Genomic DNA, 24,789 nt, shown 5'->3' on the forward strand with positions numbered 1-24,789 from the left:
CAAAAGTCCACTTTGTGAAGTAATGAGAAATCATGTGGAAGAGCATAGAGTTAAAACAGCAAGATTAGCAATGGAAATGGCCAATGATTATGAATTAGTCCAATAATCAAAGTTTGGCTTCCAACATCACTTTCAATCGGTGTGAGGAGCAGAAATTGAGGAAAAGATAAATCCTCAGGTGGTAATGGAAAAGGAGATAATTTACCACAGGGTGAAAAGAAAACCATCAAGGGGAAGAGAGAGCTCACTGTATGAATTAGGCCACATGAAGTCACAGTGTTGGTGGTTTAGAAAAAGCACTGGGAAGGTGAATGTGGGAAAACAACATCAGTCAGTGAGTTTTGTTGAAGTGGTAAAGGAAAGCACAATGGAATTAAAAAACTGCAAAAGAATGCACAAACTGGTCAGGGTTTGATTGAGGAGAAAGTGCTAGATCTTGGTAAAGAATGTACTTGAGAGGGTGAGATTTACTCATGTAGACCAGGAAGAGCAAGTAAAGAAATTAAGATTTTAAGAGATACAGGAACAAGTCAATCTTTGATGGGAGAGATTATGAGATATGTAATTCAGAAGGAGTATTGTTGGAAGAGGGGGTAATAAGTGGAATTCATAGTGAGCAGTGTTCCATTATATAAAGTGAAGCTGGAGAGTCCAGTAAAAAGTAGTGAAGTAGTACGAGTAATAGAGAAACTTTCCAGAAATGCAATTTATCTTTGGTATTGATATAGCTGGATGACCGGTGAGAGTGTTGCCTACTCTGGTTGAAAAGCCTGTAAAAAGTAAGGCAACTGAGGTGTTACAGGAAGTCATATCCTGGGATTCTCTGACTGTGTGGTACCAAGGTCACAAGGCCCAGGTGGAACCAGGAGCAGAAACCTAAGAATAAAGATAAGAAAATTGAAAGTCAATGTCTGATCAAATTGTTAAAAGAAACAAGAACAGGTGGAGGACAAAATGGATATTTTTTGTTGAAAGAAAGTAGCTGAATTACAACAGAAAGGTGAAAAACTAAAGCGTACACAGAAGAAGAATCTTTATCTCAGAACGTTACTATCTTAAAAATTATGACTTGAGGAGGAAATGGAGACCATCACATATTCAGGTGGATAATAAATGAGCAAAAGTTCATTGCCTTATATAACTGATGGGTTATAGAAAGGAGGTATTGTGGATAGCATATCAATTAACAGCAGGTCATCATTTGGGTGGAAGGAAAACTCAAGCCAAAATACAAATACATTTTTATTGGCCTGGACTGCATAAGGATATCTTTAATTTTTCCAGACATGTCATGCGTATCAGGTAATTGGAAAACCCCAAGCAGTGATAAAACCAGCACATTTAATACCTATTTTCGCATGCGAGCAACTTTTTTTTTAATAATAGTCCTTAATTGATTGTATAGGACTCCTGCCTAAAACAAAAAGTGAGAATTGACATTTGTTGACCATAATGGATGTGTCCACTAAATTTCTTCAGGTCATTTCATTGTGCGGTATCACAGCTAAAAAGATTGTAAAAGAGTTTTTTTTACAAGATACAGACTACCCACAGAGATACATTCAAATCTTGGGTCAAGTTTCATATCAAAATGGTTACAGTTTAGGAAGTTACAGTTTAGGAATAAAACAATTGAAATCCACTGCATGCCATCCAGAATCACAGGGAGCGATAGAACAGTGGCATCAAACCTTGAAGACCATGTTGAGTGCTTATGCTTCAAGACTATCCGGAGGTTTGGGATAAAAAAATCAGAGAGTCATAGAGATGTAGAGCATGGAAACAGACCCTTCAGTCCAACCCGTCCATGCCGACCAGATATCCCAACCCAATCTAGTCCCACCTACCAGCACCCGACCCATATCCCTCCAAACCTTTCCTATTCATATACCCATCCAAATGCCTCTTAAATGTTGCAATTGTACCAGCCTCCACCACTTCCTCTGGCAGCTCATTCCATACATGTACCACCCTCTGTGTGAAAAAGTTGCCCCTTAGGTCTCTTTTATATCTTTCCCCTCTCACCCTAAACCTATGCCCTCTCGTTCTGGACTCCCACACCCCAGGGAAAAGAGCTTGCCTATTTACCCTATCCATGCCCCTCATAATTTTGTAAACATCTATAAGGTCACCCCTCAGCCTTCGAAATTCCAGTGAAAACAGCCCCAGCCTGTTCAGCCTCTCTCTATAGCTCAAAGCCTCCAACCCAGACAACATTCTTGTAAATCTTTTCTGAACCCTTTCAAGTTTCACAACATCTTTACGATAGAAAGGAGACCAGAATTGCACGCAATACAACAACAGTGACCTAACCAATGTCCTGTACAGCCGCAACATGACCTCCCAACTCCTGTACTCAATACTCTGATCAATAAAGGAAAGCATACTAAACACCTTCTTCTCTATCCTATCTACCTATGACTCCACTGTCAAGGAGCTATGAACCTGCACTCCAAGGTCTCTTTGTTCAGCAACACTCCCTAGGACCTTAACATTAAGTGTATATCCTGCTAAGATTTGCTTTCCCAAAATGCAGCATCTCACATTTATCTGAATTAAACTCCATCTGCCACTTCTCAGCCCATTGGTCCAGATCCAGTTGTAATCTGAGGTAGCCCTCTTTGCTGTCCACTACACCTCCAATTTTGGTGTCATCTGCAAACTTACGAATTGTACCTCTTCTGCAAATCATATGCAAATCTTATCCAAATCATTTATGTAAATGACAAAAAGTAGAGGACCCAGCAGCGATCCTTCTGGCATTTCACTGGTCACAGGCCTACAGTCTGTCCTCTTCTGCAAATCATATGCAAATCTTATCCAAATCTTATGTAAATGACAAAAAGTAGAGGACCCAGCAGCGATCCTTCTGGCATTTCACTGGTCACAGGCCTACAGTCTGAAAAACAACCCTCCACCACCACTCTGTCTTCTATCCATGTCCCCTTTTTGCCCTCCTGATTTCCCTCTTAAGAGTACTCCTACTGCCTTTATACTCTAAGGATTCACTCGATCTATCCTGTTTATACCTTACATGTGCTTCCTTCTTTTTCTTAATCAAACCCTCAATTTCTTTAGTCATCCAGCATTTCCTATACCTACCAGCCTTTCCTTTCACCCTAACAGGAATATACTTTCTCTGGATTCTCGTTATCTCATTTCTGAAGGCTTCCCATTTTCCAGCCGTACCTTTACCTGTGAACATCTGCCTCTAATCAGCTTTCAAAAGTTTTTGCCTAATACCATCAAAACTTGCCTTTCTCCAATTTAGAACTTCAACTTTTAGATCTGATCTATCTTTTTCCATCATTATTTTAAATCTAATAGAATTATGGTCGCTGGCCCCAAAGTGCTCCCCCACTGACACCTTAGTCGCCTGCCCTGCCTTATTTCCCAAGAGTAGATCAAGTTTTGCACCTTTTCTAGTAGGTACATCCACATACTGAATCAGAAAATTGTCTTGAATTCTAATTGTACTTTTTGCAATTGACCTGTTGAATCAACTAAATTCATAACATTTGAATTAATTTTGGTGCAGATGGTGAGAGGACCACTGAAATTAATTAAGGAGAAATTTGAGAGTCAGAGTTCAGAGACTGCAGGTTTAGACTGTGTATCACACTTTAGGGCAATATTAAATAGAGACAGTGAGTTGGCTGGATAGCATTTGAAAATAGCACAGCATGTGATGAAACAGGAAGCAGATAACTTCAAAAATTCACAATTTTGCTAGTAGACATAAAGTATTAGTGATACATCTAGTAGCAGGTGAACCTTTTGAAGGCAAGGTGTAGTGGGTCTTATCGAATGGAATCAGAATGTGGTGAGGTGAACTATTTAATAAGAACGCCAGATAGAAAGAAATCTCAGAGCGTGTCATGTGAATATGCTTAAAAGGTATTTTTTATAGGAATATTCAGTGGTAGGAAATAAAGAGGACTGAAATGGACTGAATGTTTACACGCTAACAGTCAATGTAATGCATCTGTATTATATTATGCTAAAAGCGTAAGATTGAAGATTTATAAAAATGAAGTCATCTTTGCATACTATTTTTGAAAGGGAGAGGTGTGACGATACTATGGCTTTAAGGGGTGGATCCTGTCCCTTTCTTTTGAAGAGATATTTTAAGATAGAGGTGCTGAGCCGTCTATTTGATTGTATGTGATTTTTAGCTTTATATTTGAATGTAATACAGTAAACAGCTTGAGAGGGCTTGGGTTTTAAAAAAAAAGTTGTAACAATAAAAACAGCCTTAATTGGTGGGGTCAAGCTCTCCAAAGTCAGGATTTTTGATTTTAGTTTCCAGTAGCTGATGTCTTAAAGTTGGGTTTAGAAGCTGGACTATTTTCTCCCTGATTTTCTCTCTGTCTTTCTCTCTCACCCGCATGTGCACACACACACACTCTCTTGATGTTGTTTCCTCCTGGATTGGAGAATTGCATATAGAATGATCTATTTTACTGAATTTGCCTTTGCCAAGGGTGTGTTTAGGGGATGTTACTACATTGGAAAAGCTACCATTCAATAGTTATCTATTATTCTGTTAAGTTTTCAAGTAGAGTTAAGCCACTCCAATTTATTCTTTTCTTTTGTCATATTTTAACTAGTGTATATGCATAAAGTGCGTTATAATTTGACCAATAAAATTGCATCCAACACAACACCTGGCACTTGGCTTTAAAATAAACAAAAATGTTAGGGTTTAGGCTACCTTTTTAATGTTGGAAATGTGTTGCTGGAAAAGCGCAGGTCAGGCAGCATCCAGGGAACAGGAGAATTGACGTTTCGGGCATAAGCCCTTCTTCAGGAATGGGGAAAGTTTGTCCAGCAGGCTAAGATAAAAGGTAGGGAGGAGGGGCTTGGGAGAGGGGCGTCAGAAATGTGATAGGTGGAAAGAGGTCAAGGTGAGGGTGATAGGTCAGACTGGGGTGGGGGCGGAGAGGTCGGGAAGAAGATCTCAGGTTAGGAAGGCGGTGCTGAATTTGATGGATTTGACTGAGACAGGGTGGGAGGAGGGGAAATGAGGAAACTGGTGAAATCCGAGTTCATCCCTTGTGGTTGGAGGGTTCCTAGCCGGAAGATGAGGCGTTCTTCCTCCAACCGTCGTTTTGTTGTGGTCTGACGATGGAGGAGTCCAAAGACCTGCATATCCTTGGTGGAGTGGGAGGGGGAATTGAAATGTTGAGCTACAGGGTGGTTGGGTTGGTTGGTCCAGGTGTCCCAGAGGTGTTCTCTGAAACGCTCCGCAAGTAGCCGTTTTTATGTATTTTGAGGGGTTTTTGTCTGGTCCATAACATCAGCCGTTCCTTGCTATCACATGGAGTGAACCAAATTGACTTTAGAATTACAGATGGGATGCTTTAGTTCTTAGCAGGAGGCAGAGATTGATCATCCACTAATTACTTCTGGTTGAAGATGGTTGTAAATCCTTCAAAAATGTCCTACTTTTACACAAATGCTTGTGCTATTTCACATATATTTGCAGAGACCTGACCTCACCAGGTTTGGCTGGGTCTGCATGTTTCAAAGATCCAATCTTCCCATGCTCATAAACTGATTGTGCTAGTTTCTTCTAATAGACAAACACCCATTTCCATTTGCAGTGGTATCATAGCCATCCTCTTTTCTCTGCCCTCTTCAATCGGCCATAATATATATATATTTACTGCATTGTTGCTAAAATTGACCCACGATATTTTCAATGAACAATATAACTTCATGACAGAAAGCAGGTGCTGGACAGTTGCATCCTGCTCTGCTATTTAACTAGAAACAAACACAGGGGGACTTTGGCTTATTGAGACAGATCTGACTTCACTTTATTAACGCTTGATATTTTGGTGCTTTCAGCACCGATGATGTAAACATGTGGGGTTGACTTTCAGATACTCTATATAATGGCATTAATGAAAAATGCATGATGCTACTGGTGTAAATTAGCTCAAGAAAGAGTAAACATTGTTGACAAACAACACAAATAAAAATGAATAATAGGCTCCAATAGTTGGAGGAGGAGGGAGCAATGCATCGTGTTGTTATACATAACATAATGCGACAAAAAGGTCATCCAAATCTGAGAACTATGCAGAGCCAACCCTGAGAATTATCCCTTCCTAACAATAATCACATGCTAATGTTCATCATCTACAGTGAGAGAAATGTCAGAAATGGTTTGAACAATGGTTTACAAGAAACTTAAGAGGATGAAAAACTGAAGCCTGTAACCATTTGTTTTACATAAATTTAGGCAACAGAACAAGAGGATACAAGTTTAGGGCTATAAAGAGCCATCTGAGGCTCAAAAGACTGCTTCGTTCAAATCTCTAAGCAAGATTGGAGTGAAAACTCAAATGCTTGAAACGTAGTCAAGTCTGATAAAGGACTGCAAATGACACAATCTTGTCTAGTCAAATACCAAATAGTATTGCTTTACCATTCCCAATTGTAACTTGAGATTTGCAATTATTTCACTGAAACTGCATTACATAAAAATGAAGGCGCAATTTCACATTCAGCCATGGCGCAACAATACTAGCTACTGACCTCAGAAAAAGTTGCCCACAAAGATTGACAGTAGGTAACCATCATCTTGATGTTACTTTAATTCCAACCTCAACCAAATGAGATCTCTGGTAATACCATAAAGCAATCTAAGCACACAATCACACATTGATTATTTTTTACCTATTTGTGATTTTACAGAATGTGAGATGAAGATGGAACGTACACATAGGATCAAGGTATAACCTGAAACATCAAATTTTAAAATATTCCACAGAGTTAGAGTGAAAAAAATGACATTCCACAAATATAAAAAAAGGCTGTTATTTCAGGCAAGAGAGATTATTCAGCAATAATTATAGATATTTTGAATCAGACATGTCATGACACACCTTTGGAACGGGTGGGTCCTGAACCCAGGCGTTAGAGTCATGAGCACTGTGTCACAAGAGCCCTCAAAATAATCATAAACTTAGTATGGTGTTAAAAGACCAGTCAACCCTCTTTAGCAAGGAATAACTTTTGCAAGGTTTTATACCAAGGTTAATAGCAAACTTCACAGCAATTCATGTAACTTCAAAAATCATTCATAAAACATAGAACAACACAGTGCAGAACAGGCCCTTCGGCCCTCAATGTTGTGCCGACCTGTGAACTATTCTCAGCTCGTCCCCCTACACTATCCCATCATTCATGTGCTTACCTAAGGATTGTTTAAATCTCCCTAATGTGGCTGAGTTGACTACATTAGTAGAAGCTCCTTGGATGCTGCCTGAACTGCTGTGCTCTTCCAGCACCACTAATCCAGAATCTGGTTTCCAGCATCTGCAGTCATTGTTTTTACCTCTACATTAGCAGATAGGGTATTCCACGCCCTTACCACTCTCTGCGTAAAGAACCTGCCTCTGATGTTTGTCTTAAATTTATCACCCCTCAACTTGTAGTTATGCCCCCTTGTACAAGCTGACGTCATCATCCTAGGAAAAAGATTTTCACTGTCTACCCTATCTAATCATCTGATCATCTTGTATGTCTCTATCAAATCCTCATTTAGCCTTCTTCTTTCCAATGAGAACAGACCCAAGTCTCTCAGCCTTTCCTCATAAGACCTTCCCTCCAGACCAGGCAACATCCTGGTAAATCTCCTCTGTACCTTTTCCAATGCTTCCACATTCTTCCCGAAATATGGCGACCAAAACTGTACACAATATTGCAACTGTGGCTGCACTAGCGTGTTGTACAGTTGCAGCATAATATTGCAGCTCCGGAACTCAATCCCTCTATGAAGGAAACCTAACACACCATATTCCTTCTTAACAGCACTATCAACCTGGGTGGCAACTTTCAGGGATCTATGTACATGGAGCCCTCTGCACATCCACACTACCAAGAATCTTTCCATTGACCCAGTACTCTGCCTTCCTGTTATTCTTCCCAAAGTGCATCACCTCACATTTAGCTGCATTGGACTCCATTTGCCACCTCTCAGCTCAATTCTGCAGTCCACCCAGTCCCCCTGCAACTTGTAACATTCTTGCAAACTGTCCATTACTCCACCGACTTTAGTGTTGTCAGCAAATTTACTAATCCATCCACCTATGCCTGTGTCTAAGCCATTTATAAAAATGACAACAGCAGTGGTCCCAAAGCAGATCCTTGTGGCACACCACTAGTAACCGGACCCCAGGCTGAATATTTGCCATCAACCACCACTCGCTGCCTTCTTTCAGAAAGCCAGTTTCTAATTCAAACTAAATCACCCTCAATTCCATGCCTCTGCATTTTCTCCAACAGCCTATCATTTGAAACCTTATCAAAGGCTTTACTGAAGTCCATGTACACCATGTCAACTGCACTACCCTCGTCTACATGCTTGGTCACCTTCTCAAAAAACTCAATGAGGTTTGAGAGACACAACCTGCCTTTGACGAAACCATGGTGACTATCTGAAATCAAACTGTTGCTTGCTAAATGATTATAAATCTTATCTCTTATAATCTTTTCTAAATCCTTTCCTACAACAGAAGTAAGGCTCACTGGTCTATAATTACCTGGGTCAGTACCTCTACTGCCCTTCTTGAACAAGGGCACAACATTTGCAATCCTCATGTATGGTATTTAACAGCACACTCCTTGGAGGCATGATTAATTCGATTGTTGTCACGTATCAAGTGAAAATTGTTGTTTTGGGTGCTATGCAGGCAGATCATACCATACAAAGTGCATCAGGGTAGAAGAGTGTTACAGCCACAGAGGTGGTGCAACGAGAGAGAGAGAGATCACAATTAACATTTCGGAGGTCTGTTCAAAAGTCTGATAACAGCAGGGAAGAAGCTGTTCTTGAACCTGTTCATATGTGTTCAAAATTTTATATTTTCTGCCTGACAGGATTGTCTTTGATTATGTTGTTTGCTTTCCCAAAGCAGTGGGAAGTATAGATGGAGTCAATGGATGAAAGGCTGGTTTGTGAGATTAACTGGGCTGTGTTATGACTTTAGTTTTTTGGGAACAGCAGTTGCCATATCATACTGTGGTGCTTCCAGATAGGATACATTCTATGGTGCACCTATCAAAATTGGTAAGAGTCCTTGTAGACATACCAAATTTCCTTAACCTCCTCAGGAAGTAGAGATGTTGTGCATTCTTAACCATCACATCAACATGGATGGACCAGGACAGATAGTTGGTGATCATCATTCTCAGGAACTGGACGCTCTCAACTATCTCCACCTCAGCACCATTGTTACAGGCAGGGTCAATCACCAGCTCCTTTGTTTTGTTGGCATTAATGGTTGGTTTCTGCATTTAACTATGATCATGTAAATGGTAGAAAGGCCTGCTAGCTTTACACTTATAACAGTAGTAAATAATAATAGCTTCATTATGACTACAACTGGAAAATACAGGTTAACGTTTCATTGAGAAGAAAATTAGATAAGGTTTCTTCTACTCAAAAGGGTACAGTAATCCTTTATTTCACAGTGTAAGTCATCTTAGTGCAAATGTTGACAGTGTATTTTAGATGTCAAATGCATGTTTATGCCTATGCTTTACATGTCAGTTAGCCAGGTTTCATCAGTTAATAAAAGCATGTTTAGCATTATACTCATTAAGAGTTGGTCTCAAGTTTAAGCTCAGAAATATATATTTATGGTAACATTTGCCTTAAAAGTCAATGCTCAGGATCAAGCAGGCAACAATGCCAGTGACAAAAACAAAACATGAAAAGACAAGATTCAGGATGATAATAGCCTGACTGAACAAAATTAATGTCGCTGGTCATTTTCCACACTAAAACTGTTCTGAAAATCATGCTGCCCACCTAAGTTTTTGTGCATGTCCATAACAATAGCTAGATTTTTGAGGACCGAAGGAAGTTGCAGATAAATAATTCATGCATTAAGTATTGAGGTGACCTATGCAAAGAATGCAGTGGATGGACTGTTGTGACACAGTGATACTGCTTCTACCTCGGGACCAGAAGGCTTCAGCGGTATTATCACATGTTTGAACAGGTTTATTAAAATCATCAAGGATGTAGCTTGTCAAAGTGGGACATGTTCTGACCACACATACTGGCTGAGATCAAGGAAAAACTGTTAAATTGTAACATCAAAAATACACCAATGGTTCTATCATTCATACTTTAACATTTGGATGTGTATTCGACATGCCATTCAAGGTTCACGTTCACACTGAAATGAAATTGGTAACTAATTGATGGAGTAGAAAAAAACCTTCACAAAGAGTAAGCATAGGCATTCTGCCCTGAATGACTTATTTTGTTTTTGATACCAAATCATAGTGTGGTATTAATGCACAAACTGATCAGATAATTCAAAAATGTAGAATATCCAATTTAAAAGATGTTAATGAAGACGATGTGCCCTGGAAGGATGGTTATGAAACCAAAAACACAATTTCTGATCCAGAGTTGAATCCTCACAATACGATAGTCAAAGTAATCCAGGAATCAACTCAATGAACTCTTGTTGTCAGATGTCTAAGATAATAATTTAACAATTTTTAATTATGTTATCATTGTGGTTCAAACTATTATCATGTAATTATTTCAAAAATTGAAAAGTGACACGTTGATTTAATTTGAATTTCTGGTGTTAATTTTTTATTTCACATTTCAAAATGGTGATCACCTACATGAACAATAATTGATCATCTTTTATTCCCAAAGCATTAAGTCAGTCCCTCAACCATTGCTTTTGAAAGAAAATTTCAAAGATTGCCTTAGATGTGATGGATTTCCCTTGATTCTACAAACTGCATTGTTACCACTAATGACATAGTGAGACATTCAAAAGGCAATTCATTGGAGTATTATTAAGCAAAATTTGGTGAACCACACTGGATATTCAGGTGGCTATCCAAAAACAAAATTAATAAGGTAGGCTTTAACAAATATCTTAAAAGAGACTCTTGAAGGTGGAGAGTTTTTGGGAGGGAATACCAAAACTTTAAGCATGGAAGGTCAAAGGAAAGACCATCAATACTGCAGCAATTGTAATCAGGGATGCATGGGAGGCAGACTAGGAGAATTGCAGAGATCTTGCAGCATTGTAGGGTTTAAGGGCATGACAGGGGGATGGAAGAGAGAAGGAATTGGAAAACAAGGATGAGACTATTGTTAGACTCAATACTCAACCTGGAGCTGACGTAAGTCAGCATTACAAGAATAATGATCAAACATTAGCTAAAGTTAAGATACAAGTAGCAGTGTTTTGAATGAGCTTAAGGAGGATGGAAGATGGAAGGTCACTAACTACTGACAAAATCATGGTATTATACTATAGGGACAGTCTTGCCCCTCAATGTGCTCCAACACTAACTCTTCAATGGAATTCAATTCTTTGATCTTCTCCTGCATCTTTATGCTAGATCATGGATTTTCTGAAACTCTAATCAAGATTATGTGCATTCATTAAAGTGAGAACGTGGGAAACAAATCTATATTCAAATATATTGAATATACAATATTAAGAAGAACAGAAGCAGCATTTGATTGGGTGTCGTAGTTGTGGGTATGTTCACCGAGCCAGGAAATTGATTTGCAGATATCTCGTCCCCTGCCTAGGTGACATCTTCAGTGCGTTGGAGCCTCCTATGAAGCGCTGCTGTACTGTAAACCAAATAAATTCCAGAAGACACAGTACAGCAGTGCTTCACAGGAGGCTCCAAAGCTCTGAAGATGTCACCTAGACAGGGAACGAGACTTCTGCAAATCAACTTCCTGGCTCGGCGAACATACCACAACTACAACAACCGGCATTCGAGCTACAAATCTCTACACAAACCTTGAATTTAATTGGGTTTTATGACCACTGGCATTTGACCATCCAGTTGGAGAAGAAAAAGAGGAAATAACACAGATAAAGGTGTTAAATTCAAATATCTTACTTTAGCTCAGTGGTAAAGATTTAAACTGAGGCCATGCCTGATCTCTCGCAAATTGATGCAAAAGTTCCCATCTTCTATACTGGAGAAGAGCAGAGGAGTTATCCTTCAAGACCTGGTTAATATTTATCCCTCAACAAACATCTGTAAAAATGTTACAGCTGGGGACAAGTGAATGTATACTGGAGAACAGAGAAATGGCAAAGAAACTAAAGAACATATAGAAATCTCCCAGAAATAATAGGCAACCAAGGAACTTATGTGACCAGAGAGTTAAATGAAATGTGTTAGTTTAAAACAATAGGCAAAAATGAGTAAATCAGCTGGATTGGGTGTTGGTAATTCTCTATGATGAGTTGAGTTTCACTCCAGAGTGCTGAAAGTAATAACAAAAGAGAAAGCGCATGTAGGTGTGATCATCTTTCAGAATTCAACAGATTCTGCCAAGTTTCCTAACTAGAATGTAACAAATAAAACCTCATTATTTAAAGGAGAACAGAAGCAGAGCAGAGAACTACAGACCTGTCAATGCAACATTTGTAGTACAGAAAATGGCAAGAGTCTATGATAAGAGATATGACGACTGAACGTTTAGTTGTGGGGCCAAAATGGGCAGAGTCGATACAGATTTGTGAATGGAAAATAGTGTTCAACAACCTTTATGGAGTTCCCTAAGCATGTGACTTATTGCACGGACATCAGTGGATGTGGTGCTTTTGAAAATTCAGAATGCTTTGATAAGTTACCACACAGTAGGTTAGTAAATATAAATTTGAGTGCATGAGATTAGGGTAATATACAAGAATGGTTTGAGCAGTGGCTCAAAGACAGAACGCAGGAAGTAGGGATACACTCATCACTCTCATGATTACAGACTGTTACTAGTGGGGTCAGAGTCAGGTCCACAATTGGTCAAAGTCTATAGCTGCGACATCCGATTGTACTTTTTCTAAATTTACCAATTATATCAATGGATGGGAATGTTTGTTGTGAGGAGGCTACAAGAGACTTGGACAGGCTAAATGAATAAGACCATAAAACATAGGAGCAGACATTAGGCCCTTCAGCCCATTGAGGCTGCTCCACCATTCAATCAAGGCTGATAAGTTCCTCAATCCCATTCTCCCACTTTCTTCTCATAACCCTTGATTTTCAAGAACCTATGGGTTGGAACATGGCAGATGGAATGAAATGCACGTCAGTGTAAAATTATTCATTTCATAAAAAATAAACAAATATTTCTTACATGGTGAGAAGTTGGGAGGTGTGAGTGTCCTAAAGGATCAGGGCTCACTAAAAACTAGCAAGCAAGCTATTAGGAAGGCAAACATTGTGCTGGTATTTTTTTCAAAGGAATTTCCGTACAAAATTAAAGATGTCTTGCTGCAGTTGTATAAAGTCTTGGTGAGACCTCATTTGGTTAGTGTGCAGTTTTGGTCTCTTTATCCAAAGGAAGGACATAATTGCCAGTGAAATAGGGGAAGTCTAACTTATGGCCTGCAGGCCCAGCAGAGCCAGATTAAGAGTTTATTCAATGGTTACCATAATTAATTACATAACCTTACACATGCAGGATCATAGACCAGGAAAAGAAAGTACCTAAGAAGAATATTTATTTTCTTTTGTTTTATTTATGTTTTATTGGAAGCTGGAGTTACATCTGCAAGTGTAACATTTTGTGAAGACCTGTTCCTTCAATCAGAGACCCTTTGTCTACTATGTATGATGTTATAGGTTCATTGGTGAGCCTATCAGCAGCAAATGCGGGAGAGTGGGAATCTGTGATTGGTGGAGTAGCAAGTAGCCAAAGGCCTAAAGCTGGGGCAGAGAATCTGGCAGCTGGGCCCGGAAATAGGAACCTTTCAGGAAGACTCTGACTAGCGGAGGAAGGGATGGAAGTGAAAGACTCAAAGGGAAAAGGCAATGAGACTGAAATGAACTGTGCACTGAGAGGGAAATAATAGTCAGGCTGCTGGGTCATTCCTGTGAATTTTTCTTTCGTTTAACTTGAAAACAATAAATCATGTGCTTTACCAAATTGCTTTCAATTTTCTCCAGAAACAAAACTGTGGCCACTTTCACATTAATACAATTTGTTTACGGGTGGGATAATAGTGCTGTGACGAAGTTTTGGAGTTTTTGGATAATTTTATTGAAATTAAAAAGGACAGAGTAAAACAGACAGAGGGAGTAGGAGGATGCTGCAAGGAGGGAAAGGCGTGAGAAAAAGAGGTGTGAGACAAAGGGAAAGGGAAGAATTGTCATGCCCTTTACTGCTGATCCCGAATTGGGGCTGATATTTCTTCTCTATCTACTTCTGAACCAAATAGATGAAAAATAGATGACTTTTTAATTAAGCTTTGCTGCTTGGCTGTTTTTGTCATTTCTATTAATTACTCATACAAAGTACTGTCATTGGCAACGACTCGCTAATGAGTCCGATTGTCCACCTTGGAAATTCCGTAACATCGGTCACGGGTTCGGAGAGTCCTTGTGTGACTGATGAGCCCAATCCCAGAGCCACATCTCCCACCATATATTTGTCGAGTGTTTCTGGGAGTTGGAAGTGGTCCTTGCCCTTGAGATAGTCAGCATTTCTTTGTCTGATTCCCTTTCAGATATGCTTTTGATTTTTTATTACAAAATTAATGCTTAGTGTTTCGGTCACCCAACTATTTTTGATATTTGCTCACCACCCCTTTGATGAAGAGATAAACAGAAACCCACTCCCCGCCACACGAAATGATTAACTACCACAGAGGGAGTCCAACTGAGGTTCACCTGATTAATCCCTGCAATGGCAGGGTTTAGATTCACCAGAGTTTTGAAGAATGAAGTGTTCTCAGTGACATTTATAAAATTCTTACAGGGCATGGCAGTGCAGATATAGATAAGGATGTTTCCACTGTCTGGTGACTTTAGAAGGGGCAGGCAATTTTAGACAGAGATAAGGAGGAATTTCTTTACTCAGAGGGTGGTGAAGCTTTAGAATTCCCTAGCCCAGAGGATTGTGAAAGTTCAACCTCGAAGAATGACCTAACCTGAAGTCAATAGGTTTCTAGAAACTAATCTCATTAAAGGATTATGGAGATGGATTGGGAAAATGGCAGTAAGGAAATAGTAATTCATAATCTAGATTTGTAGAGAAAGTATGATGGACTAAAGGGCCTACTTCTCCTGCTCTGTATCATATCAGTGCTCTGGTCACTATCACATTACAATTTTTGGGACCTTGCTGACTAAAATTAGCTGCCACATTGTTACATTACAACAGTATCCATACTTCTTAAGTACTTCTCGAGTTGTAAAATGATTTGAGATTGTGAATGGTGCTATGTAGGTGCAAGTGTTCTTTTATCTAGTAATCTCAGTTGGACTTTAAAACGTATTGTGCAATAGTGTTTACGTTAGTCCGACTACTTTGGAAGAATTTACTGCTTTCTTCTTGTTTTTGTATTAAAGGGACATGTCTGTCAAGTGAGCAAACATTGTCATGCACCACCTAGTTCAAGATTAACACGGGAACAGACCTTGCAAAATTGGCTGTTAGTTACAACATGGAGAAATTATTTTCCAAATAGAAACAAAATGCAAGAGGTAAAGAGATCATTGGAAGATACCTAAATGCCTGCCTATTGCAAATATAAATTACTGCTTTATAGGAATATTGTGATTCTGTCTACAAAGAGAGAGGCAGCTCATTAGTTCATGCAGGTTGCCTAATGATGGGGGGAGGGGACTTGTCAGTTTTACCATGCAGGAAATAAGAAGAAAAATTAAGAAATAAAAATTACACCTTAGAAGCTTTGGAAAACTAAGACAGAATGAGTTTCTGCAGATGATGGAATTATTTTTAAATGCAAAGTAAATTCATAAATTATAGTTGTCACAAAGCATTAGCATGCTCAAATGCAGTCTATTCATTTAAATGACAGCATTAGTATTAAACTTCAATAACCTTTTACTGATTGAATATTCAAATATGAAGTGTTACTTTGGAACTCAGATTTGTCAACTTGGTGTGTGCAATGATTAGAAGTTATTTTCCAATTTTTAAATTATAGCTTTCTTGGACAACCTGAGATTAGCACCAATTGTGAAGCACACTGAAAACTTGTACATCATGCAAGAGATGTTGGGTATAAAACTACCTTTAGATTTTTACACAGTTCATTCAGAAGAAGAAAAATTTTTTAAAAATTTAACAGAGTGCTCACTCGTGTCATGAATTTAAACTCTTACCTACCAAACGAATAGTTATACCATCAGGTATTGAAGAGACAATTCAGCTCAGCTTTTCAATACAAAATTCTTCACTTTGTGCTGCTATAGCAATGTGGAGATTATAGTTATAGTCCAGAAATCCAGGAAGAGAAGGTTGGATTTGTGTATTGAGTTATGGTGGCAGGCTAACTATGCTGAGGATCAAGTGGGCCAGCAGTTCTGAAGCCTCTGCCCTCACACTTCTTTTAGCCAAGTATCTGCTACAGGAGTGAACCCATTTCCCCAGCTCATTGGCTTTATCTGCTGTACTCCATATATACTTTTTCAAACAGCCAATCTACGCTGTACATTTTCTAACCGCTGCTCCTCTGTCTTGCAGAGTCACTCGCTAGATTTCTGTCCAATCCCTGCTCCAAATTTGCCCTTGGGTTCCCATCTCCCTGCTAATCTGATTTCAAATTCTACCCACCCCAACCTTCAGAATGAGCCAGTTTTCCTGCAGTGATATTTATCCCAGTCTTATACAGGTTCCACCTTACCCAGAACCAATTCTGAAGCCCAGGAGGCTAACGTCTTACGCCAGCTTTCCAGCCACATGCTCAAATCTATCAATTCTCCTATTTCCAGCTCACCTGCGTGGGAGTAATTCTGAGGATATTGCTTGAGGTACTGCCTTTCAATCTCTGACAGAGCTCTGTGAAATCTGCTTTCATGGCCTAACAAAGCCACTGATGCCAATGCCTCTGGCTGATCATCCAGCTGCTGAAGAACATCCTGCCATCAATCTGGAACATTCTTTTCCCTGGCACATGAAAAGCAACATATATCCTGAAGTCATGTCATTGGCTGCAGAAATAATTATCTGATCCCATAACCATGAATTCCCTATCACTTAAGATTCTCCATTCTTATTCTATTCCTCCCCTGACCTTCCTGCCATTATATATAGCTGAGCCACCCATAATGCCAATGCTACCATCTTGGCTCTGGGTGCACTTTGCTGAGGAAGCATCACCCTCTCACCACTATGAAAAATGGAACACCAATCAGAAAACAAGATCAACTCAGGGACTCCCTCACTGCATGCCTTTGATTAGAATATCGAGTCAACTATTCCCTCATTGCCTGTATGCTTCTAAGAGGTGATGTGATCACCTCCCTAAATATGCAATACACATAGTCCTTTGTTTCACAATGCATAATACTGATTCCAGCTACTGCTCAAGTTCAGAAACTTGGAGCTCAAATTTGTGCATCACTTCCTGCCCATGTGTTCCTCTAGCATAAATGATGCATCCACGACTTCACTCATACCACGTGTGGTTCACTTAACCAAGCTGACCTTGCATCCCATAACTTTAAAAACAATTTCTTACAAATAGAATATTAGAAAAACTTACAAGTACTTAATCAGCTTCTTTGCAGAAATAACTATAGGAGACTGAGAAAAGGTAAAGAAGCACGTCTTCCTGTCCTTTACTGACCTTGCTCATGCTCTCACTCCCCAAACACCCATTTTACACTCAATACAACCGAAGCAGCATAAAGTTCAGTCATGGCCCCATTAAGGGAGGTATAGTTATACTTTGTGAAAACAACTTACTTAAATGTTAAAAAAAAACGATTAAACTTGCCACAAATTAACAAGCTACAACTTCTGCCAGAGCTTATGCACACTGAATTAGGTCTGCAATAAAATTAAGCATCTCTTAAGAGTGTAATGTTTGGTTAATTGCTAAATTAAAGCACAATCTAGATTTTAGATAAAACATTACCACTTAAAATTCATACTCAGCATACGCCAATGCAAAACAAGACACCTGTAAAGGAGGCCTCCAATTATTCACTGATTCTCCATTACCAATGCCACAAGTTAATTTCTAAAGTTGTTTGAGGAAGTATCAAATCATGTTTTCCCTCTCTCATAAGTCTTCCCAAATTTGTCAATTTAATGCTAAATGTGCAATCATACCTTTAATAACAGATTTGAACATTTTCTTGTCACTGATGTCAAAACTGTATGTAGTTCTCTATTCTCCCTCTTCCTTGTTTCTTAAATAGTTGGACTACATTTGCTATTTTGCAGACTGCAGGAAGCTTTCGAGAATCTACAAATTCTGAAAGATGATCACCAATGCATGAACCATCTCTCTAGCCACCTGTTTTAAAACTCTAGGATGAAGCTCATCTGTTCCAGGGGAATTTAACAAACTTTAACCCAGTCAACTCTAGTTCCTCAGTTTCATTAGGTCCCTAGGTCTTTGAGAGATTTTATAGATTATAACTGGTTAGTCTTTCTGCCAATATCCTGTTCTCCAGTCCCCCACCTGTAATGAGGTCACATTTGTACTGACTCAATTAACTTATGGTCACACCAGAAAAATCAGTGGACAAAATTCTTTGGACAACCAGATTTGGACAGAAAAGTCAAGTGCAAAGATTAGAAACACATGCAGTTTAATTACCAATCCAAAATCTTTAATCTAAGTATTTCTAATTATAGAAACGATTGTGAAAAAGGAAACAACATGATATTAGAACAGGGGCTATTTAAAAATACCACATCAATTGCTTGTTTCATTATTTATCTTCAATTACAGAATATTGAAGGAGACAGGAAGCATGTATTGAAGCAAAGGAGGATGTAAGTTAATATCCAAGAGAAAACAGAAATCAAGATAAACCTCAAACTATTTAGATTCTTCAGAAAATGTTCTTGGTTAAATAATGGTGAAATTAATACACTCCATTCTGGTCAATTAAGTGAGTAATCCAGCTGAGTTGTTCATATGGGGGAATATAAATTATTACATTGTTGTTAAAACAACAGATTACCTCAATACAATGAATCCAGCAACCAGGTATCTGATAAGATCTACCAAGAGATCCCCAGAAAATGCTGAATTTCCTCATTCCACTGCATGTAGACATTAAAAAAAGACCAGATGTAACTGCATCACCAACAGTGTTACACAAAAGCAGCCTGAATTGACACTTAACTCAAACTATATATAGTTTGAACAAAAGCTAACACTTGCAAGAGATGTATCCGTTCAAGTAATAATTTGTCAAGTGCTGCCAACTTCTCTCGACATCTTTCTGCAACATAAAAGACTTGGAGGCAATATACAAAATAATCAATTTTGCTTCCCATGGCTGTTTACAAGCCATCAATAAAAACAGCATTACATCCACTTTCAAAAACTCAAACAGTTTTTCAATTGGTGGGATACAGTGAAAGATTCATTGTTACATGTTGGCACTTGTTTACAGAAAATTCCACATGTTCAAAATAGAGCTATTCTTCACAGTCCTACACAATACTGTATCCCTGTACGCCATTACATGGGAAAGAGACATTCTGCAGAACAGTTACTTTATCACACACTGATCAATACAGTTCTGATGTATGTAATTTTTTCAAAATATCAAAAAATGGAACAGTCAAAATGAAAAATAAATCACCACCAAACTCATTCACTGCACACAGCCATTATGAAGTATCTGTTTGCAATCACTGTGTAGACACAGACATCCAGCATACAAACAGCAACCAGACATTTCAATGAAAATTATGCTAACTTTAGTAGGGGGAGTCATTTTTCCAATTTTAGGGAAGGAGACGCTCTTGCTACCATAACAGAAATATAAAATTTATCTTTCTAAACCAATATGAGCAGTCATTCCTAATCATGTATAGAAACCAGTGACTCAGATCACAACTCAACAGAAAAACAGTATTATATTTGATCGAGCTTGAGCCAAACTTGAATATAAACAGGATTCTTGGTCACTATGGTTAAGGGTACAGTATGCATTGCCTCACATTTACACATGTACATCAGTGGAATGCCTTCAGCCACTCATTTTCTTCCTTTAAGGTCACATATTCCTCCAGCAATTCTTCATTCACTTTTAAGTGCTTAAATAGGGCTTCACGAATTGCAAGCTGAAAACAAAACAATCTACATTATTAAACAGCTCTCCACACTCCAGACCCTCTTCACATAAATGTAGCTTGTTCATATTAACTGGCTGAATAAATATTCACTCAGTAGCTCACTGGACAAAAGTCACCTGCAGACAAAACCAATTTAAGAAGAGGCCTACTAAGACTTGTACAAAGATGAACAGAAGCTGGATAGAGTTTTTCTATCAATATCAGCCATTTAATGGCATTATCAAGTTTCACAACAAATACACTTAAATCTCTGGAAAAATCATTCGAAGATAATGAAAAATTGTATAGCTTTAGTTTCATTTACAAGGCTGACCCAAGAAGCAGTTTCGTGAATGTGTGAACTCCTGTTAGAAAACTACCTGGATTCAGCATTTACAGCACTTGGAAAAATGAATGAATGATCATAGAATTCATACTGTTAGCAGGGCACAGGAGATGTACAGCTAAATCTACTGGTCTTTGAACAATTTTCAGATGGCCTGAACCTTTGGATTCCTCATCCCACTCAGGGATATAGATCAAATTCAGGCATGTTTTATATGAGAAAAAAAAGCAAAGAACTGCAGATGCTAGAAACCAGAAAATCTGAAACTGCGGAAAATCTCAGCAGGTCTGGCAATATCTGTGGAGAGAAAGCAGAGTCAATCTTTCAGGTCCAGTGACTCTTCTTTAGAATGAAGTGAGCTCCTTTGGAAGATACATGACCCAGAATATTTGTCAGTCATTTCTGGATAGGCATATGGAGGATAGTGGGCTAGTGTAGGTTAGGTGGGCTTGGATCGGCGCAACATCGAGGGCCAAAGGGCCTGTACTGCGCTGTATTTTTCTATGTTCTATGTTCTATTGCCTGTAGCAGCAAAAATAATCTGACAGTTTGTAACTCATTTAGGACATTCTCCCAAAATTTACAAAAGAGATTGCACATAGAAACATGTTCTGCCTTTGTTGCACCCTAGGTTCATTGAATTGGATAATTTTACCCCAAGGATTCAGATATAATGAACAGAATGTGCTTAAGTGTTGGACTCCCAAATGGTCCACTCGTTTTATACTGTATAAGTCAAGGAAAGTAGAATCCCCATCACAAAGTGTGCTTCAAAGTCTAAGAGCTGGAGACATACCTGCTGAATGTGAAATGCATGAATCATGGCCAGCTGCAGTCCAACCACCTCCTTATGGTGCTCCTCACTGATTAAGAATAAATTACATGTAAAACAAGATAGCTGATTCATATGCACTATAAGACTCAGATGGAAACTCTTAACTGGTAAATTCTGGGAAGGTGTAGTTTGTCACTTAGGGCTCTGATAGAAGACACGACAAACACCAAAACTGGTGCTACGATCAACAGTGATGAAGGTTATCTAAGATTACAAAGGGATCTTGATCAACTGGGCCAATGAACTGAGCAGTGACACATGGAGTTTCATTTGGATAAATGTGAGGTATTGCATTTGGTAAAACAAACAAGGGCAGGACTTACACAATTAATAGTAGGACCCTGGGTAATGCAGTCGAACAGAGAGATTTAGGGGTTCAGTTATATAGTTCTTTGAAAGTTGCATCACAGGTAGACAGGGTGGTTAAGGTGACGTTTAGCATGCCTGCCTTCATTGCTCAGACGACTGAGGAGAGGAGTTGGGATGTCATGTTGAGGTTATACACAGGATGTTGGTGAGGCCACTTTTGGAGTCCTGTGTACACACTGCTGGTATACTGGTGAGTTCTGGTCACCCTGCTATATGAAGGATAATATTAAATTGGAGAGAGTTCACAAAAGATTAACCAGGATGCTGCCAGGACTGAACAGCTCAAGTTATAAGAAGAGGGGTTTTTTGTTTTAAACGCTGGAACATAGAAGGTTGAGAGGTGACCTTATAGAGGTTTATAAAATAATGAAGGAGACAGATAAGGTAAACAGAAAAGGTCTTTTCTGAGGGTCAGTGAGTTTAAAACTAGGGGGCATATTTTTATGATGAGAGCAAGAAGATTTAAAAGGGATCTGAGAAGCAACCTTTTCACACAGAGGGTGGTTCTTTTCGGGAATGCATTGCTAGAAGTGGCAAATGCAGCTACAGTTACAAAATTTAAAAGGACTTTTAGAGAGGCACATGAATAGGAAAGGTTTACAGCATTATGGACCAAATGCAGGAAAGTAGGACGAGTTTTGTTTAGGAAACTTGGCATGGACGAGTTGTAACAAATGGTCTGTTTCCACCCTGTCTGACTCTATTATAGCCTCACCAGCAAGAATGGAGCAAACTACTGAGGAGCTACGAATACAAGTAGTCATAAACAAGCAGTTAAACTTTACAAAACATTTGTATTCTGTGAGAATATCTACAGCTGCATTATATTCAGCTTATACATTTATTTTCAGCAACCTATGGTGCTCATTGAATTAGAGACTGTGTGGAGACTCACAAAGAAGTGTTCAATTTCTGGCTAATGCAAGAAGAATGATCTGCAAGGTTTTGTCAAACTTTGAAACTCAACTATCCACATGCATCCACGACTCATTTTTCATTCTCGTGGACCCATGTGATCATCCATGTTTGATAATCACAAATTGCAATTACCTTACCCGTTTTGCATGTTCGTCTGCCACACCAAAACAAATTCCCTTTACCGCTCATCCTGCACTAACAAGACACACTGGCACCAGCTCAAGTTAATTGCACGGAGTTAACAAAACAACAAGATTCTAAATCACAAGGAATATTCTTATGAAAATTATCTCTGGTTGTCATAGAACATGGAAAATCATGCCTTTCAAAATGCTCATTGAAGGAAAATAAATCAAGTATGTGAGATACACCAGTCATTCTAGGAGCAATTCAAAATCTTTAACAGCCTCAGCATTATTGCTTTCCACTTCAACATATAGGAGTCACAACAATAACTGCTTGTCCACAATGCCACAGAAATAAAAAATTTTTATGGCAAGCTTATTTTAAGGTTAAAAAAATATTATTTTTTCCCCCACTACAAAGTTCCTTCATAGCTTGGGCCCGGTTCTGGATATGACCTCTCACTCTGATACTAGATCTGCCTTAATGTGGTCAGCGCAATTCAGTAAATGATGCAAGACTACCATCCTGCTTTAAGTATTGTCTTAGCTGGTGCTCATATGTACAATCTCACATCTCAGGCCACAACATCTTTTGTTTGAATTGTGCATACCTTAATCCAAACCTCAGCATCTCCACCCTGAAATGCAAAAGCCCTAGATGCCTTATGTCAAACATAATCCCATCTGTCCATTTGCCATGCATTCAGATGTGTATTAACTAAACCACCTCAGCTCTATTCTTTCAAATATGGCACTTGTTCTACCAAATGAAACATCGATATCAGAATCAAGGATAGGATATGTTAAGAACGAACCTTTTGGCAATCTACTTAAATATGGTTTAAGGTAAAGCTAAAATTGCCATGATCTTACCAGATCATAGGGTTGTTCCCTCATTAGGGAGAGATGCTGGTTTAACCCCAGGGTCACCATGCCTCAGGTAAAGGGAAAGATTGAGAAGGAGAGAAGGTAACCTTGGGTCTTAGTCTCTCCCCAGTAGTGTAAACATCTTCTACACATCCACTCTATCCAGGTCGCTCAGTATTTTGTAAATTTCAATGAGATTCCCCCCTTCAATCCTCTAAATGCCATTAGACCCAGCGTCCACAACCACTTCTCATATTACATGCCTTTCATCGCTGGGATCACTCTTGTGAAACGTATCTGGACTCCCTCCAATGTCAGCACATCCTTCATTAGATGCAGGGCCCAAAACTGCTCACAATATTCCAAAACAGCCTGACTACAGCCTTATACAGCGGAGGCTATGCATTTCTGCTCACTTATTCTAGCCCTCTTGAAATGAATGCAAACATTGCATTTGCCTTAACTGCGAACTGAACCTGCATGTTAACCACAAGAGAGTTCTGAACTAGAACTCCCATTTTCCTTTGTGCTTTTAGTTTGAAGCCTTTTCCCATTTAGAAAATAGTTTATGCCTCTATTCTTCCCACCAAATTGTATAACCTCACACTTTCCCCACATTGTATTGCATCTGCCACTTTCTTATCCACTCTCCTAGCCTGTCCAAATCCTTCTGCAACCTCCTACACCTTCAATATATCCCGTTTCTTCATCTACCTTTGTTTCATCTCTATGACATAAATAGTTGTGGTTCTAACACAGACTGTTGTGAAATTCCACTAGTCACTGGCTTGCATCCTGAAAAAGACACTTTTATCCCCACTCACTGCCTTCTGTCTGTCAAGCAATCCTCTATCCTTACCAGAACCTTGCGCTAATACCACATGCGGTGATCTTATTTATCAGCCTCCCATGTGGCACTTTGTCAAAGGCCTTCTGGAAATCCAAATAAATCACATCTGCTGGTTATCCTTTGTTTAACTTGCTCATTATCTTCTCAGAAAATTCTAACAGATTTTTTAGGCCTGACTTCCCCTTGACAAAGCTGTGCTGACTCAGCCCTAATTTACTGTGCACTTCCAAGTACTCCACAATCTCATCCTTAATAATGAACCTTAAAATCTTACCAAAAACCAAGGTCAGGCTAAGCAGCCTATTGTTGCTGTCTTCTGCCTTCCTTCCTTACAAACAGGAGTTTTAACATTAACAATTTTTCCAGTCCCCTGATTAGATTAGATTTCCTACCACATGGAAA

The 24,789-nt window shown here is 39.0% G+C and overlaps 1 protein-coding gene across 5 annotated transcripts in view; it reads right to left on the reverse strand.

The window, feature by feature from the left end:
* Positions 1 to 18,671: 18,671 nt before the first annotated feature.
* LOC122559217 (protein NEDD1-like) overlaps positions 18,672 to 24,789 on the reverse strand; it is an 83,792-nt gene continuing 77,674 nt past the window's right edge. For all 5 annotated transcript variants that reach the window (XM_043708598.1, XM_043708600.1, XM_043708599.1 and 2 more), the window contains 2 exons: positions 21,220 to 21,286; positions 18,672 to 20,086 (listed from right to left, as the gene is read on the reverse strand). In XM_043708598.1, the coding sequence (XP_043564533.1) occupies positions 19,979 to 20,086; positions 21,220 to 21,286 (175 nt within the window). In that variant the 3' untranslated portion in view covers positions 18,672 to 19,978. The remainder of the gene's footprint in view (positions 20,087 to 21,219; positions 21,287 to 24,789) is intronic.

This window comes from Chiloscyllium plagiosum, chromosome 18 (genome assembly GCF_004010195.1).
Source record: "Chiloscyllium plagiosum isolate BGI_BamShark_2017 chromosome 18, ASM401019v2, whole genome shotgun sequence".
Lineage (NCBI taxonomy): Eukaryota > Metazoa > Chordata > Chondrichthyes > Orectolobiformes > Hemiscylliidae > Chiloscyllium > Chiloscyllium plagiosum.